Source organism: Suricata suricatta, chromosome 16 (assembly GCF_006229205.1).
Source record: "Suricata suricatta isolate VVHF042 chromosome 16, meerkat_22Aug2017_6uvM2_HiC, whole genome shotgun sequence".
In the NCBI taxonomy this organism is placed as follows: Eukaryota; Metazoa; Chordata; class Mammalia; order Carnivora; family Herpestidae; genus Suricata; species Suricata suricatta.
In genome coordinates, this window is record NC_043715.1 from 13,396,487 (window position 1) to 13,416,113 (window position 19,627).

The window sequence follows — 19,627 nt, forward strand, 5'->3', positions numbered from 1 at the left end:
GTACATATTTCCCCACAGATTTCCTATATCCCCCACTAGAACTAAAATGTGAGCTTCGAGAGAACAAGGGCTTTGTGTGCCTCATCCAGCACTTAGTATATGTCGACTAAAAAAAACTACTTACCGTTGTCAGAACACGCATAATTGTGTCTATATGCCACCGTTTGGAAGGTGCATACCTGAGAAAATAATGGCACAGATGAAAACTTGGAACTTGTTAAGTATACTGTACTCAGTGACTTTCAAAAATCCTGTCTGACAGTCTTTTTTAGGCTTACTGGTGAAGTGATTATTTTTGACATATTTTATCTTCAAATCTAGCAGTTACCTCCATTTCAAAGGGTAATGAAATGAGACATAGTCAAATATAGATGTTTCACATAATAATTGCAACAGGAGTTGCTGAGCTGAGAAATGGGACTCCTTCTGAGTTTTTCAGAAAACAATTCATAAAGACAAAGCAGGAGGATAGAGAAAAAGAAGAAAAGGGACTGTTCCCAGACCCAGGCAACATCAGGACTAGAAACTCATTCCCTTAAGTTCTCAGTGCAGAGAGGAGACATAACCACAGTACCAAAACTGAGGTACTTCTTCCTCCAAATTTTACACAGAACAATTCAGATGCTATAATTTTTCTATTCTCTATCAAAAAAATTCGAACACTTTTCTATTCTCTTCTTCACAGATGAGAAATTAAATAACAGAAGAGATTTTATAAAAGTAGAATTCTTTCTGGTCTTAGCATACTTATATACTGGCTAGAATGGTCTTCTAACAACGCAAATTTCTTTTTTTAAATGAAGCAAATTTCTAATTGGGAGCCTGAAATAAACATTACATGTTTTAAATAGGTTTACACCATTTCCTCCATGTTGTAAAGATGCTTTCAAAAAGTTTCAAGCATCCTTTATCAATAAATGTAAAAATTAAGTCTTACTTTTCTGCAGCAAGAAAGATTCCAGATGCACAATCTGCTTTAAATTCTGGCTCACATGAATCCAGAAAATAAAGTAACTCCTTCATCATGCCTCGGATATTGTTCCCATTTACCAGGGCAAAACTCAATTCCATTGCACGCCTTGCAGAGGAAAAAAGAATTGTATTTATAGTGGGAATGAAACAAAACCAGGTGTCTTATTTCTGAACATCAAGCCCTGGCAGACGGGCTGTATGCCCTTGCACAAGCTTGTGTCCAATCTCCGTACACACGCGATAGTCCAAGTTATCAAAGCTACTTTCAACATTCTGAATTCTCCTTCAACACTTTTTTTTACAAAGCTCCAAGAGATACACTACTAGTCACCTAAAATGTAGTTTGGGTTCAAAAGTCTATTCCATGCAGCTGAAATTTTGAAGACTCAAAAGGCTCAAAAAGAGAAGTAACAAAATGATTACCCAATGATAATACTTCCTTGCATTATTCCTTAAAAACAGGATAAAGTCACAATATTCTCCTTTTATTACATCCACATCAGTCCAAAAATGATTACAGTTTACATTAAAAGATATATAAGAAAATTAGAATAAAAACACACTTATGCTAAGTGAAATAACTCAGAGAAAGACAAATATTGTATAGTATCACTTCCATCTGGAACGTGAAAAAGCCAAAAGCATAGAAACAGACTAGAATAGTGGTTATTACCAGGGTCTCAGGTGTGGGGGAAATGGGAGATGTTGGTCAAAGGGTACAAACTTCAGTTATAAAATGAGTAAGTTCTGCAGATCCAATGTGCAGCGTGATGACTACAGTTAGTAATAATAATGTCCTATATACTTGAAAGTTGCTAAGAGAGCAGATCTTAAATATTCTTATCACAAAAAAGAAATGGTAATTATATTAACTAATGCTACAGTGGTAACTATTTTACTACATAAAAGTATACCAATTCAATGCACTATACACCTTAAACTTACACAATGTTTCCTTTTCTCAACTGCCTTGTCAAATTTGGCAATCAAAGCAAAACCAAAATGTTTAACATATAAAAGTTAGAAGATCACTGCATGTATCTTTTCATATATAGTCAATAATTTCAAACATAGTATACAATGTGACTTTCAAAATACCAATAAGTATAAAATACTTTCATCGTGGCTAATCTTTAAACAACATTCAATCTTTATAGAAATCCAATAATAGCTCATTCTTATATAGTGCTTAAGTTTTTTATGTATAATAATCCAATTAGTCCTGCATAACCTTTGTAGTGGGTACTCCTGTATTTTCATTTTACATATGGGACAACTGAGGCAGAGAAAAGTTAAATAACTAGATCAAGTTTAATAAGGACATAGCCAGGATTTGAAATGAGGCATTTGGGCTTCAGAGTCTTAACTTCTACTGTTAAATAGACTATCAAAGAGACACAGGTTTTATGTTTGAAATGCAAAGCAGTCATGAGTAATAGAGAAATAACACAATAGGAGTCAGAAGGTCTGATTTCTTTTCCCAGGTTTGCCCTGTCCAAAGGGTAGGTTTAGAGGAAATCATGTGATTCCTTTGGGACTATATTTTAACTAATCTGTTAACTGGGGATGGAAGTAATTGTCTAGTCTGTCTCACTGACTCGCTCTGACAATCAACTGAGAGGGTGCTTATAAATTCTGTGGAAAGCATACACACACAAAAATCCTGGGGTGCCTGGCTGACTCAGTTTTAGAATAAGCAACTCTTAATCTCAGGGTTGTAGGTTTGAGCCCCATGTTGGGTGAAGAGATTACTTAAAAATAAAACCTAAAATAAATGTTTTTTAATTTTAAAAAATCCTGTGCAAAGCACGAAGTGAGTTATTGTTGCTGAGTTTAAGTCATATCTTTAGATTGCCCACATACTTAGCACCTGCTCTCTCCAAATAAAAGGAACTCAGTATCAACAGACATTTGTTAAATGAATGGTTTCAGAGATTATTTCAAGTCTCATTTGTTCTGGATTTGAACATAAAACCAAAAGTTCACTGAGGCCAACTGTAATTAGATTTTACAAACATCTTCAGTTCCTCCAACAGGAGAATCAGTCGTCAGTCTGTTGAGGAAAAAAACTGATGCCTTTGCAAAGTGCTATCTGCTGCCTAACAGTCATTCCTAGATGCACTATTCTAAAAAACACAGCTGCCTCTAGTATCTTGGGGCAGAAGTACTGTGAGAAAATGTGTGCTGTCAGCAATCTGAGTTTCAGCATTGTGATAAATCACTTAGCCGATGGATCACTCCGTATTTCATCCTCCAGCACAGAAAGCACAGTACCTCTGTTATGCAGACTTTTGCCCAGCTTCTCTGTACCTGTTTATTTATCAAAGAACCAAGGACAACTTCAGTGTGCATGTTAGTATTCCTTGTTGGCCTCCTTCACTGACCTGACCTTCTCCCTGCCAATCCTTTCTTAAAAAGATTTACTCAGCAGGAGTTAATCTGTGAAAATTAAGAGTAAATAAACAACATTCTCTCTCAAAACCATTGCAAAGTCTCCAGGTCCGGGCTGGGGCAGAATCTATCAACAATCTGTTACCGTTTTATTGAGACATCCAAATCTTTTAAACAGTCCACAATTGTGCTTCTGTGCCTCTGTACTGCATTATGATCTGTCTGCACAGTCTTCAACAAAGATGTCAAAGCTACGTATCTGGATGAAACAAAGTTGCAGGAGACAATTAAAATGTAAAATTCAGGATGGTTCTTTTTTTGTTTGTTGTTTATTTTATTTATTTATTTATTTATTTATTTATTTAATTTTTGAGAGACAGTACGAGCAGGGGTGGGTCAGAGAGAGAGGGAAACACAGAATCTGAAGCAGGCTCCAGGCTCTGAGCTAGCCGTCAGCACACGGCCCGACGCGGGGCTCGAACCCATGAACTGTGAGATCATGACCTGAGCTGGAAGCCAGACACTTAACTGAGTGAACCACCCAGGCAACCCTCAGGATGGTTCTTATCTAAAATAATGACAAAGAAGATGTCCAATGACTAAATATTTTTAAATATTTAAAAGATAAGACAGTGAGTATAACGGTAATATTTTAAAGACCTAAAAGACACTATAATCCTAAGTAGTGGTAACAAGAATTTAGATTTGCATCCATGGTCAAGTCTATTTAAACTTCTAAAAGTGACTAGTTCCATTCTTTCAATTCTTCCAGATGGAGTACAACAAAATAAGCATATATTCTCCATTTGCTTAGACCCAAAATGCAGGAGAATATTATTTCAATTTACCATTTGTATTTTCTTGCTTTTGATACTGGTACCAAAACTGCCCCTATAAAGCTCTGAGTTTAAAGTTCAAGCATCTGAGGGGCGCCTGGGTGGCACAGTCAGTTAAGCATCCGACTCTTGGTCTTGGCTCAGGTCATGACCTCACAGTTCGTAGGTTTGAGCTCCATATCAGGCTCTGTGCTGATGGTGCTTGGGATTCTGTCTCTCATCCCTCCCCAACTTGTGCATGCACTCTAAATAAATAAATAAACTTTCTTTTTAAAAAGATTCAAGTATTTGAAAATTCTTTTGGGGGGCGCCTGGGTGGCTCAGTCAGTTAAGCATCCAACTCTTGATTTCAACTCAGCCCATGATTTCATGGTTTGTGGGATAGAGCCCTACCACAGGGCTCCATGCTGACAGCAGGGAGCCTACTTGGGATTCTTTCTCCTCTCATTCTGCCCCTGCCCCTGCCCACCATCTCTCTCTCTCCCTCAAAATACATTAAAAAAAAACATTTGAAAAAAATAAAAATTAAAAAAATTCTTCTGCAAGGAGGAGATAATTCAGATGTTATTTACACATTTTAGAATGCTCAACATTATAAGAAAGAACCTTTTCTCCTTATTAAAACAGGAAAAAGGGCAAGCAGGATATACGACACAAAGGAATATAACAAAATAAAATATACCAATAAATTCATCTACTGAAAAAAACTAGCTAGAGTTCACATATTCCAGGTTTGCCACACAAAATGTTATTTTCTTCTTAATTTGGAGCAGAGATCAGCAAATCAAAACCTCTACCTACAAGACTCTAGCACTCCACTGTGTGGTTTTATAAATGTATTTTATTGGAACATAGCCCCACTCATCATTTACACAGCCTGTGTGCTTTCATACCAAGAAGCAGAGTTCAGTAGTTGCCACAGAGACTGAAGGCCCACAGAACCTAAAATACTGACCATCTGCTCCTTCAAAGAAAGTCTGCTGACTTCTAAATGCTAACAGTATAAACAAAAGTAAATTAAGTCATGAGGCAACACTACTTAAAACAGTAGTCTTAAGATCAGACTAAAAATAGAAACCTGAGGTAAAGTTCTAGATATGTCATCCAATCCATGTGCAATCTTGATCAAAGTCACTCTTGAAAACACTGAGTTTATAATATCAAGGTACAAGATATTTTTCAGTTGACTTACCTAATATTCTTGTCATTGTTCAGTAAGAAACGACCCAGGATGTTTATGGCTAGGACCTAAAGAGAAACAGCATAGGTTAAAAATCGAAGAAAATTAAATATTTATATCATTTAAGGATCAAGCAGTTTAAAGGTGGTAGTTGGTATTTCTACAAATGGCCAGCAAAAAATAAAAACAAAAACAAAACGAAACAAAAATCTGAAAACAAACTCTTAAAATCATGTTCTATTTCAACAGTAACTTCTGAAAGATTATGTTTTAAAGTTATATTGTTAATGGAAGAATAATATTGGTACAGCCTCACTGGAGAAAAATCTGGCAATAATATATATATATATACATACACACATATAAACATATTACTGTCAGATTATAATATATAAATGTATAATATATAAATATATATTATTGCCAGATTATTGCCAGATATGTGTGTGTATATATATATGTATATATACATGTATATAAATATATATTAAATATCACCTCTGCTTCAACAATTCTAGGAATTACCTGATAAACACACTTATATATATGCACATATGTACATATGCACAAGAATCTACCACAACCCTAATCACAAATGATAGGGGACATCCTAAGTGGCTGTTAATAGCAAATTTACTAAATACACTAATGACGCATCCACACAATAAAATATCACGCAGCCACTGGAAAGAATGGATGGAATCAGGTGTGTGGGTGGCTTAGTTGGTTAAGCGTTCGACTCTCTATTTCAGCTCAGGTCATGATCTCATCGTTCAGGAGTTTGAGCCCCACGTCAGGCTCCATACTAACAGTGTGAACCCTGCCTGGGATTCTTTCCTGAGACAGCATGAACAGGGGAGGGTCAGAGAGCAAGAGGGAGACACAGAATCCGAAGGCAGGCTCCAGGCTCTGAGCTAGCTGTCAGCACAGAGCCTGACGCAGGACTCGAACCCACGAACCGTGAGATCATGACCTGAGCCAAAGTCAGACGCTTAACCAACTGAGCTGCCCAGGCACCCCTAAAAAAACTTAAAAGAAAAAAAAGAATGGATTCTGACACATGCTACGACATGGATGAACCTTGAAGACATTACATTAAGTGAAATACTCCAGTTACAAAAGGACAATACTTTATGATTCCATTTATATGAGTCAACAGTCAAATTCACAGAGACAGTCAGTAAAATGATAGTTACCTGGCATCGGAGGTAGAGAATAATGGAGAGTTACTATTTAATGGGTACACAGTTTCAGTTTGGGAAGACAAAGAAGTTTAGAAGATAAATGGTGGTTCTGGTTGCAAAATAATGTGACTGTACTTAATGCCACTAAACTACAGTTAAAATGGTACTTTTATATTATGCGTATTCCACCATAATCATTTTTTTCTTTTTTATAAAATTTTTTTAATGTGTGTCTTTTTTGTTTGTTTTTGAGAGACAGAAAGACAACGCGAGCAGGGGAGAATCAGAGAAAGAAAGGGAGATACAGAATCTGAAGACAGGCTCCAGGCTCTGAGCTGCTGTCAGCACAGAGTCCGACGCGGGGCTCGAACCCACGAACCGTGAGATCACGACCTGAGCTGAAGTCGGACGCTCAACCGACTGAGCCACCCAGTGCTCACTCAGCATAATATTTTTTAATGGGAGTAGTCTCTATACATGAATATGGTTTTTCTACATGAATATCGACTGGTTCCAAGATAATGTTAGGTGAAAAGAGTAAGGTGCAGGACTATATATATATATATATATATATATATATGTTATCATTGTATTCAACAGGCAGGGAGAGGAAGAGAACTAACCTAAGTTACTTTGGTTAAATTATCTGGAGACTGGAATGTTAAAGACAAAAAGAACCATATACAAATACTAAACTGTATTAGTAAATCTGTTTCTTCTAAGGCTCTGAGCTAGCAATGCTTTTATCATTAAGTGATTGAAGGAATGTATAAATTCAAGAGGGAAAACTCTCTTTACAGAATTCCAATTATTTAATGAGGAAAAAAGAAAAGTATCATTGGAACACCACCCTAATAACTACTGTAGACAGGATTCTCTGATGGATACTACACCTGGTGGGCAACAAGTCTGAGAACACAGTATCTGCATAGCCTCAAAGTGTCTCCTTCAAAGTTTTTTAATTACAAAGGAAAAAATAACAACTTTACAGTGGGGAGACACAACAGATGATCAAGGTTAATATCACCAGTAATGAGACAAATAGATAAGATGTACCCCCTAATATGATACTGAAAAGGGCACATCACTTCTGTGATGGTCTTGCCAAAAAAGAACCTCAATCTAATGAGAAAATATCAGAGAGAGCCAATTTGAGAGACATTCTAAACGTAACTGATCAGTACTCTTCAAAAATGTCCAAGTCATAAAAGGACAAGGAAAGACAGAGGAACCGCTGCAGATTGGAGGACACTAAGAAGACATAACAATCAAATGCAATGTGGGATGAAGGACTGGCTCCTGAAACAGAAAAAGGACAGAAGTAGAAAAACTGGTGAAATCTGAATAAATTCTGTCATTTAGCTCACAGTATGGTACCAGTAGTAACATCTCAGTTTCAGTAATTATAGTTACGCATGATGTTGACATTAGGGAAAACTAAGTGAAGGGTATATGGGAACTTGGAACTAATTTTTGCAACTTTTCTCTAAGTATAAAGTACTAAAAGAAAAAGTTTCAGAAAGTGGGTAAGAGAAGAAATACACACGGGCAGACACATTTTAAATATAAATAAAAATTTCTGAAAAAACATGTTAGAAAAGGATAACTGTATTCCCCACCAGAAGAACATGAAAACTACCCATTTTCCTCCCTGCACACTTTTTGTACTGTTTCAGTTGGTTTTTTTTTTTTTACTTTAAGTGTTTATTTCTTAAAAAAACAAAACAAAACAAGAAACACAAATATTTAAGAACAGATTAACTCAAATATGATGTCTTGTTCAAAGTGATGAATATGACTCAAATCACAGCTCTAGTAAAAGCTTTTCTGAAATGTCTCCTTCACTCAACAGCACTTATATATCTACCTATACATAAGATCCTCCAAACTTTATTATAATCTATACTAAAAGCCTTCCTTGGAGGGAGTGATACTTTAGATACCAAAACACAGCATTATATACTCTGTATCTCTTTCCTAGAGTTAATTTCCAAATGCAATTCATTTCCAAAGTACTCAAGTCCAATTATTCTCATTGAAAAGCTTAGGGGGAAAAAGATTAAAAAAGACTTACTCGCAGTCCACTCTCTGACTTTATATCCATGATAGTCAAAACCGTTTCATAAAGAATAGCATTTCCTACATTTTTACTAGTCTCCGTATTTGTGGCAACCTGAAAAGTCACAAGAGGGCAGTACATAAGTGATAAAACAACACTTCCGAAAAATATCCAGAGGTAACAAGGGACATTCTGTGACTGATTACAGCCACTGACCATCTAACCACCATCACTCTGCTCCCTGCCATACTAAAGTGAAGATTCAATGTAATGCAGATTGAGTCTACTCACCTGTGCTAATATATCATTCATAGCTTCACTTGAATCATCATCATTTCGTCCTAAAATTCTTAATAACCGCAAAATTCGTACCTAATGTGCAAAATATGAGAAGTGTCAACAAATGATGTCTGACACAAAGGAACTTACTTGGTATGAAATTCAAATTACTTAAATGAAGTCTCAGATCCAATTAGAAATGGCCAAAATTCAAGAAGAATTTTAAACATTATCTTTAGATAAGTAATTATGCTTCTATGTCTTAATGAAGCAATGAGACAAGCCACACTTTGTCACTGCACAGCTAAAGGATTCCACCACCTGTGGATACTATATTGGTAAGTCATGTCTCTATGCAGTACATAATTTTGACTATTACAATTATATATTGACTTATTAATGTAATTAATCAATTAACTATCAAATTTCTACCGACACAAACTTAAAAGGAAAGAAATAATCTATTCCAAAAGTATTAAATTAATGTCTCCAAAATTCTCTTTCAACCTCACCTGCAAAAAAGGGTCACTGATACCAGAAACGTCATGTTCTGGTGAATATCCCGACATGATGAGGTTCTTTAGAATACGAACTAATTGGGGCACAAGCTGCAGAGAAGAAAGATACATCAAAAAGCAGTGAATATCAGAGAATTTCTCATGAATAGGCAGGTGATTTGGCTTAAAAACAGGGTACAAGGGTCTGAGTCCAAGAAAATTCTAGTGATACAATATGGTGGTATATTGCTGACACTTGATGAATATAACTGAGGAGTATTTCGGCCAAGAACTCAAGAAAGAACATGCATTTTTATCTAAGGTAAAAACACATGACTTTTTTACTCCAGAGTTATATATACAAAGATATTACAAATAACAGTATGTCAGAAAGCCTATGGGAACCAAGTCAAACAGATGCCTACACGGCGTACTGCATTTTTACTTCTATAGAACTTGACAAACTTAGGTAACACACACATGTTCAGTTTTTATCCATTCAAACATTTGGATATAAAATGTTATCACCAAAAATACTGGTGATCTTATTAAAATTACAGTTTTAAAATATACTATCTCAAACAGAGAAAAAAAATTATCTGCTCTTAAGATAGGGCTAGTTATATTCTTTTCCAACAAACAACAGGAATATAAAAGCCTTCAACATTGACCAAAGGGAAAAGACACTGTAAAAATTATATTTTTACCTTAAGAAGATGCCAAGGCCATGAATAATTTCCCTTCCCTATTCTCAATTGCTAAGACACAATTTTTTGTAAAATTTACTTCATCACTTAATTATACAGACTGATTTGTCGCCTGCTTTCTTGTCTTATTTTATTGATATACATTCCTTATGGTCACAATTCCTTTCTTGTCCTTCCTTTACTTTGTCCATTAGACTCCTAACACATAGTAGAGGCAAGTCTATAGCCAAGATGAACTTTAAAATGCTTTAAATATTATCATTCATTTCATTCTGTTGATCGAGCACTTAATGTTAAACCCTATTCCAAAACACTTGCCACAATGGGAAGTTTTCCAGGTTCCAAATAAAAGCTCAACTTAGCTACATAGACAACTCTAAGGACCTAAAATTAACAAAACAAGTGTTCAAAGTGAAGTGAATCACACCTCTTTTGCAGGCAATCAGAACAGCCCCAATTTTGTTGCAGCTCAATTACTTTTCTCAATTAATGTTTCTGGCTCTGCTCCTCCTTACTCCCCAACTCTGAAAGGGGATCAAGGGAGCGCCTGGGTGGCTCAGTCAGTCAAGTGTCCGACTTTTGTGGGTTCAAGCCCCGCATCAGGCTTTGTGCTGACAGCTAGCTCAGAGCCTGGAGCCGGTTTTCCGATTTTGTGTCTCCCTCTCTCTCAGACCCTCCCCTGCTCATGCTGTCTCTCTCTCTCTCTCTCAAAAATAAATATAAACATTAAAAAAAAATTTTTTTAATAAATAAAAGGGGATCAAGATCAAAACAAAAGCCAAGCTATGACCAATGTGTGCATTCTCAACACGTAAGGCCTACCTCTAAATATAAGAGAATTTAAAGAAGTGTGGCCATACACTTCAGAATTAAGTGATTCAAAAGTCATTTAAACAAAATTCTATCTTGGACAACTCCAAGATTAAAACAAACCTAAGCTACGGTGACCTGTAAATTGTAAACAGAATCCTCATTAAATCTGTCAACTGTGGACAGATTTATATTAGAGGTAAAAATAATATAAATTTATAAACTGCTTTAAAATGTAATTAAGCTGGGATCATCTAGTTACCAAGGTCTGCACAAAAAGCAGCTCACCTTGCATACTTCCCAATGGCCTACTTTTTTTGTATTACACGAATCCCTAATTATTTGTTTAATCTGATTTCTTGGAGAAATCATTTTTCCTTGAGCTACTAAATTCAGAAATTGGTTTGCTCACTGACAAAAAAAAAAAAAAAAAAAAAAACCCAGCACACCACATAAAACTGCCTTGGGGCCAAAAACACAAATGTCTAAGTGTTTAACATACAAATTCTTGGAACCCAGCTTTATTTTTCAGATGAAAATGCAAGTTACTAAACCTGATGACAAGACAAACAACATAAGAGGACAAAGGGAAGGGCTGCAGCCATGAACGTCAGTCGTGCCCACTCCGCTCCACTCAAAATGCTCTTCATATTCCAAAACTTCCAGAAAAGATTCAGTGCAGGCAAGGGGGAAATCGAGGCTCTAAGTCTGAACGGAGAGCTCAGAAACTCATACAGAGTTTTTTTAAAGTATGAGGTTACCCACACATGGCTCTAAAATATCTACTTCAAAAAGGGGCAGTGCTTAGTGCCAAGTTCCCAAGCCGATCTGGAATTGCCATCACCGAAGCCACTGGGAAACTGTTCAAAGTTTCTCAAGTGAAGATGAAGAAATGGCAAAGAAGGAGATTTAGAATACAAGAAAGGCTGCAACTGAAATCCAAGGCTGATTTTGGAGTCGGGAGTTTAAATGACAAGACAAAAACTGGACTAGGGAGTTAGCCAAAATTGCAAGAACAAATAACTCATAGTATTAAGCACAGCTGCAGTGTTAGTATATTTTTAAAAGCCACATTTGTGGATGGATGCACAAAAGCTACTAAGGACCTAACGCCAGCATGCACCATCTAAAAGAGGGTTAATTCTTACCTTTTCATTCTAACATACAGCAGGATTCCAAACAGACAACAGGAACAAAACATACAAAGCAAGCATTAGGGACAGATACGGGCCTCATACTATTTACAATTATTTAATCAAGACATGAACATCTAAGAAAAAAGTCAAAAAAAAAAAAACTCCTACTAGAGCCTCATGAGATCTAAAATACAAAGTAAGCCCCATTTATTGAGTGATTAGCACCTTATGAAAGGAATTAAACACATGTAACTAACCAAAGTATAGCTTTCCAAGTCCTTACTATTGTCTTTGAAAAGAAAATGGAGAAAACAAAAATTTCCACTTTAGAATGCTGTAAGAAAGGAGAGGGACCTAAGAAAGCTAGACTCCCACCACCAGTCAACAACCTAAAATGAATAGAAGGGGACCTTGTGTTAAGTTAAAGTAATGCGAAATTTCACTCTGCAGTTTTCACCTTAAAAAAAAAAAATTACCTGTCTCACTCACTCACACACACACACACACACACACACACACACACACACCACACACACTATTCCTGTGTCTAATCCTACCTCAGGTTACATTTCCTGACTTCAATGTAAAAACAGCAGATAAAGCACATGAGAGACTGATCTGTCTGCCAACAATGAGAGAAGACTTCTATTATGAAAGGGTAAACACTGTACTGCTGCCAGTTCCTACACCCCTAACCCTGGCTTCCAACCCTGCCACACAGCAGAGCTGGTCAAGTCCTTTATTCAGCTCAATAGCTTCCTTTCAAAAGAAAATTCATAACTGAGAAAACCATGTGTTTTTCACGAAAATCATTTTTCAATCAAGAAAGGCTTAGGCGTACGGAATGGTACCTACCTTTCTGAAATGTGCAAGCATGTCTGGGCTTCGTTCACACATTTCTGTGAGGAGGACGACAGACGTGTGAAGGACACCTGAAGAAAAAGAGCAAACAAAAATTGATAAAGGAGGCTATATATTATTCAGCTTCATAGAACAGGGTTTTGAGTTCTGAAGGTCAATTCCAAGAGGATAGTTGTGACTTTTGTTTTTTAATCTCCCAAAGAAGCTAAGCATTGAGGTGAATACAAAGGAGGTATTTAATAGATGCCTGATTTCATACTGGTCATGTCAGTCGAATCAGAATATTTTAAACAATTATGTGACCAAGATTAATTGCTAAAAAATGACAACCAACACATGTGTCTCTTTATCTGAGAATATCCATAAGGACATGCTCAGTCAACATAAGCTAGGTATCATCTGCTCTGTACTTAATAAGCCGTTAACTGAGTTCTGGTAATTCTAGAAGCAGAAATCTTATTAATATTGTAAATTTCCAGATAAAATATATCACAACCTCAAGGTAATTATGGATAACAAAGTGAATGTGCTTGCTCTACAGCAAATAAAAAGGATCTTTGCAATAGTTCCCACTAATGATAAATAAGTACCCTAACCATTAATATGTTCAAGAAGTAGAGTTTGAGCCTTACAGGCATAGGACTGAATTAATCAAATTAAATACACCTTACCATTTTTTCTCTTAGCATTTAGTAGGACACATGAATTTTCTTTATTCAGAACTTGTTTCACTGACTTCAAATTAAGAATAAAATGTCTGGGAAAGAATATCCATGTTCCATTGAATTTCTCTCAAGTTCCTATTACAAGTAACCTAAAGGATCTTCATAAATCTTACATTCCTACACAAGACAATTAAAAAAAAAAAACCTTTTCCTTCTCTTATATAATAGCTAGGAAATCAAGGTGTTTTACACATGAAAATCCAGGCTAGGATATTTCGTATATTATACTGTATATCAGTAACTTAACATAGTACTTTTAATATAGCAAAAGAAAACCAAAAATGAAAAACAAGTTAACTATGAAGGTATCAATCTCTAATTATAAAAGCAGGTTATGAGTGTAGAGAGGGATTCGATCAATCAGCCCTTCCTCGAAAAGTGGCTATGAACAAAAGAAAGACTATTCCTCTGCACTGAAACAGAAGACCGACACTGCCTGAAGCTTTTCTCTCTCTTTTCCCTCAATACTTCACAAGTACATCCAAATCACATTACCATGGTTCTTTTCATTCAATAAATTTTTTGTTGCTGGTAAAAACATCTCCATAAGTTCAGGAACCTTCCTGATGACATGAACAGCACATAGTGCTGCCTATAAAAAAAAAATAAAAAGGACAAAAGATTTATTTCAATTAAGTCAGGGCAACCAATCTTCCAAAAACCAAACAAACAAACAAAAAACAAACAAACAAAAAAAACACCAACAAAAAACCTTTTCAACTAGTTTACCTACTAAAATAAGAAAGCAGAAAGAAGTCAGATATCAGATGTATTATATACTGATTAGGGCTTTCTAATTTACATTATTTCATTAATGAGAACTTTTAGTTCACCTGTCCCTTAATTCATACATTAGTAAACAAGTGGACAAAAACTTCCTAGACTAGACCATGGTTAACACGAATTTATCAAAGAAATATAACTTATGTAAGAGTTTTACGAAGTTTTGCAGAGACTTCCATCTCTGAGTAAGATACCAAAACACTTTATAAAAAACACATGCAACTGAAAGATATACTACTGTTGTTATTTTTAATAATATCTACACCTTCCCCAATTCACTCTCTGCTGATCTCAAGAAAATCATTTGAAAGATAATTAGCTAGTCTCTACTGAAGAAAAGATGGTTTGTTCACTGGAAAGAAAGATACAAAGACTGACTTTGACTATGCCCACCACAAATAACCATAACTACTATTTGCTGGAGTTAAATACCATAAAAGTTTAGATACATTAGCTAGAAAAGACTTCAGCTAATACTTCCCAAGTTACATTTGGGGGGAAAAGTTTTTTTTTCCAGTCCCCAAGAATGTTTTATTTAATGAAATGATGTACTTTCTGAACAAGAGCAGCCCACACATCCTTTAATAGAAAGCACTGGCTTTGGTTTGCAATTATCATTAACAGTGTATGATCCTGCAAAACAGCTTGGTCCTTACAACATCTTGCCTCACACCATTAAGATGGAGGCAGTAATAAATATTCATTTCTTGGGAGTTCTAAATTTTACATCCTTTGTTTATGCAAGGTTATAGAGTTCAAGCATAATTTTAAAAAACGTAAAATGTTTATATCAACATATAAAAGCAAGTAAGAGAATAAGATCCTTGTCTTCCATTACTATTCCATTTAGACACACCAATTTAGAAAGTGTTATAGATCATCATTCTCTGTAATTCTCTAGGTCCCAATGGAACTGCACTTTCAGAGATTCAAAGGCACTAATACAAAGACACAGGCACTAATTATTAGAATAAAAGTAAATTTTTAAAGTTCTGTTCATTATCACTTTATTTAATACTGTTTAGAATCCAGTAAATTAGGAAGTAATTAGGTTTCTAGGATACCCAGTAACGTGTTTGTTTAGAAATAATTTCCTTGACAAAAGAGGAATTAAGAGAATTAAAGTGTTCATGATTATCAACTAGAGTTAATTAGCAATTTAAAAAACCTCCAAAATTAGTATAAAAATAGATTGAGATTTTGATTTAAAAATACTTGATTCATATATAATCATTTAAAATACATTTATTGCCAAGTAAGCTGTGTTATAGTATCATCAGAGCTCTCAAAAACAATTTGCCTTCTCATCTCTATAATATTCCATAATCCAAATGCAGACATTTGGTTTCATTAAAAGTTACCTTTTTTCTTAAGTAAGAATTGGAGGTTTTCAGGAGTTTCTCCACCTCTCCTGCAAGATCTCTGCACATCTCTGAAGAGCCCATGCAGCCGAGGGTACAAAGTGCTAGCCCCTGTACATATTGCGTGCTGTGATTAAGATCGCTGCAAAAGAAAGAGGTAGAAATGAACATGCTTTACCAGTGCTCCCCATAGAGAAGCTTCACAATCTAATGAAGTGCCTCTGAATGATACACAATTACTCTAATAAGAAAAACAATAGAATGATTTGCTACAAATAATGTTTGCTTTAATTTTATTAGACTATCCATACAGTAAATTGATTAACAGTGTCTCCTACATACTTACAATTCCATGTCTTCAAATACCAAAGTAACAAAGTTTGACAGGTTAACTGTTGAAGACAAACTACTTTATAAAACTTAGCAAGCCACTGAAAATGAAAACTGACAAAAACAGAAACATGAAGCACAGCTGTATCTTTAAAAGATATTTTTTTCCTTTTTTTTTTTTTTTTTTAAGTAGGGTCTGCATCCAACATGGAGCCCAACGTGGGGCTCAAATTCACAACCCTGAGATCAAGACCTGAGCTGAGATCGAATCAGATGCTTAACCGACTGAGCCACCCAGGCACCCCTAAAAGATTTTTAATATGCTTTACCACTAACTACCCCAAAAAAGTAAGATATTTACATAAACCAAAACCTTTAAAAAAATCAGAAAAGAGTCTCCACTACTAAAGCATTTAAGATGACTTAAATCACAAGAGAAATACTTTAAAACCTCTAACCTTTTGGTATAGTATTAACCTTAATGTCACATTAATTTTTGTTTTTATGTATTCAAAAGAAAAAATAGGGGCGCCTGGGTGGCTCAGTCGGTTAAGCCTCCGGCTTCAGCTCAGGTCAGATCTCACGTCCGTGGGTTCGAGCCCCGCGTCAGGCTCTGTGCTGACAGCTAGTTCAGAGCCTGGAGCCTGCTTCCGGTTCTGTGTCTCCTTCTCTCTCTCTGCCCCTCCCCCTCTCATACTCTGTCTCTCTCTGTATCAAAAATAAATAAAACATTAAAAAAAAATAATAGCAGAAATTTATCTAAATTAAGCTGCCTTTAACAAACTAAGCTAGATATTTAACAGTGAGGTCCAGTATCTCGTGATAGAGATACACAAAATCCTACTTCTAGCAGACGCTGATTACTGAACAAAATTATTTACAAATCAGCCAAGAAGTATACCTTCAGAAAAGCTGAAATATTAAAAGCCTGAACCAGTAAACTCATCTATATAATATAATCAACGCTTACTATTCAGAAACTGATTATATGAGTTATGCTACTTCTACCAGCTTTAAGAGCATCTATCCATCCATCAGGCGGTTCTCAAGGATTTTAGTGGTTGACAGATCTCTGGAAGCCCCCAAGTCTGTCTCAGGGGGTCTGTGAGAGGCAAACAATTTTCACAATACTAACTCATTATTTGCCAACTGTACTGACTCATGCACTGATGATGCAAAAGCAGTGGTGGAGAAAACTACTGCACAAGTCAGAGTAGCGACACCAATGACTAGTGTATTCAATGCCACATGAAGGGTGCAAGGGAGGAAAGGAGTTTGTTTCACTTAAGACCACCTGTGACAAAGCCATAAAAGAAAGAGTAGTTTCATTAAATCATGACTTGAGTGCATACTGCTAAGTGTCATGTGATGAAATAGAATGCATGAAGAACTGCATACTGAAGTGGTAATCTCAGAGAAAAGCACCTGGACACTTGCAAACTAAACTATGAACTTCTCAAACGTACATAGTTTTTTCTATTTGAACAATAACTGACAACTGTAGTTATTAAGATTTGGGTATTTGGCAGACATTTCCTGAAAAAAGAGACAACTTCCCCTATCACTTCAAGAGCAACAACTGACAGTATTTGTTGCCAATGATAAAATCTAAGCTTTGAAGTGAGAGGCAGAATATTGGAAAATCTGTAATGCCAAGATGAACTTCACAGTCTACCAATACTTTAACTCAGTGAGCAATTTTTTCCAAATGACTTAGGCATGGTATTACAAACGCATAAAATGAAAAAAAAAAAGATTAATTAATTCAAAGTGCAAGAGAGACCAATGGGTTTAATATAACAAAGCACCAAACTTCACTGATATGGTTTCAAATTCTACATTGTAACTAATCCTTAAGAATGACCACTTAGGGAGTTTTGGAATAGTATCAAAGAAGAATATACAGTTATTTGAAAGGCTATTAAAGTCCTTTTTCTTTTTCTACTTCATATACTTCAATCAAAACATAACACAAGATATTGTATGCAGAAGCAAATACGACATCTAGCTGTTTTCCATTAGGCCATATATTAAAAAGATTTACAGAAATGTTGAAATAATGCTATTTTTCTTTCTTGAATTGTTTTGTTTTGGAAAATAGTCTATTTTCATTAAAAAATGTTATTTATGTTAACATATAAAGGGTTCGTTACTGGTAATTTTGTTTCTTTATTTGTGTGTGTGTGTGTGTGTGTGTGTGTGTGTTTAATATACATCCAAGTTAGCATACAGTGCAATAATGATTTCAGGAGTAGAATCCAGTGATTCATCCCCAACATTTAACACCCAGTGCTCATCCCTACAGTACCCTCCTTTCTAATGCCCCGTGCCCATTAAGCCCTTCCCCCATCCACAACCCTTCCAGCAACCCTCAGTTTGCTCTCTGCATTCTTTTTTTTTTTTTTTTTTTTTAGTGTTTTATTTATTTTTGAGACAGAGAGAAGCAGAGCATGAGCGGGGAGGGGCAGAGAGAGAGGGAGACACAGAATCTGAAGCAGGCTCCAGGCTCCGAGCCGTCAGCACAGAGCCTTACGCGGGGCTTGAACACACGAACGTGCGATCATGACCTGAGCCGAAGCCGAACGCTTAATCGACTGAGCCACCCAGGCACCCCTGCTCTCTGTATTTAAGAGTCTTTAACATTTTGTCCCCCTCTCTGTTTTCATGTAACTTTTGCACCCCTTCCCTTATATTCCTCTGTTTTGTATCTTAAATTTCAGATATGAGTGAAGTTATATGATATTTCTTTCTCCAATTTCGCTTAGCCTAATATATGCTAATTCCATCCACGCTGTTGCAAATAGCAAGATTTCATTCTTTTTGATCACTAATATTCCATTGTGTATATATACCACATCTTCTTTATCCATTCATCTGTCAATAGACATCTGGACTCTTTCCATACTTTGGCCATTGTGGACAGTGCTGCTATAAATATTGGGAAGCAGGTGCCTCTTCAAAACAGCATACCTGTATCCTTTGAATAAATACCTGGTAGTGCAATTGCTGGGTTGTAGCCTAGAGTAGTTCTATTTTTTGAGGAACTTCCATACTGTTTTCTAGAATGGCTACACCAGTTTGCATTCCCACCAGGAGTGTAAAAAGGTTCCTCTTCCTCTATATCTTTGCCAAAATCTGCTGTTGCCTGAGTTATTAATGTTAGCCATTCTGACAGGTGTGAGGTGGTATCTTGTGGTTTTGATTTGTATTTCCCTGATGACGACTGATGTTGAGCATTTTTTCATGTGTGTGTTAGCCATCTGGATATCTTCTTTGAAAAAGTTGTCTATTCATGCATTTTGCCATTTTCTTCAATGGATTATTTGGTTTTTTGGGTGTTGAGTTTGTAAGTTCTCTATAGATTTTGGACACTAAAACTTTATCTGATATATCGCTTGTAAATATCTTCTCCCATTTTCTTGGTGGTTGCCTTTTAATTTTGCTGATTGTTTCCTTCACTATGCAGAAGCTTTTTATCTTGATGACGTTTCAATAGTTCATTTTTGCTTTCGTTTC

At 35.8% G+C, this 19,627-nt stretch overlaps 1 protein-coding gene and 1 non-coding gene across 3 annotated transcripts in view; both read right to left on the reverse strand.

Moving 5' to 3' along the window:
* Window positions 1–19,627, reverse strand: part of AP1G1 (adaptor related protein complex 1 subunit gamma 1) — an 82,637-nt gene that overhangs the window by 22,071 nt on the left and 40,939 nt on the right. The window contains exons 4-14 of one of the 2 annotated variants that reach the window (XM_029926165.1): window positions 15,782–15,923; window positions 14,133–14,229; window positions 12,907–12,983; window positions 12,064–12,072; window positions 9,414–9,509; window positions 8,914–8,994; window positions 8,638–8,736; window positions 5,392–5,447; window positions 3,509–3,622; window positions 938–1,078; window positions 125–179 (exon numbers count right to left, since the gene is read on the reverse strand). In XM_029926165.1, coding sequence (XP_029782025.1) covers window positions 125–179; window positions 938–1,078; window positions 3,509–3,622; window positions 5,392–5,447; window positions 8,638–8,736; window positions 8,914–8,994; window positions 9,414–9,509; window positions 12,064–12,072; window positions 12,907–12,983; window positions 14,133–14,229; window positions 15,782–15,923 — 967 coding nt within the window. The remainder of the gene's footprint in view (window positions 1–124; window positions 180–937; window positions 1,079–3,508; window positions 3,623–5,391; window positions 5,448–8,637; window positions 8,737–8,913; window positions 8,995–9,413; window positions 9,510–12,063; window positions 12,073–12,906; window positions 12,984–14,132; window positions 14,230–15,781; window positions 15,924–19,627) is intronic. The other variant, XM_029926166.1, reaches the window with a different exon arrangement.
* On the reverse strand, window positions 3,151–3,235 carry LOC115281327. Its single transcript, XR_003904240.1, has one exon. It is a non-coding gene; the product is annotated as a small nucleolar RNA SNORD71 (small nucleolar RNA).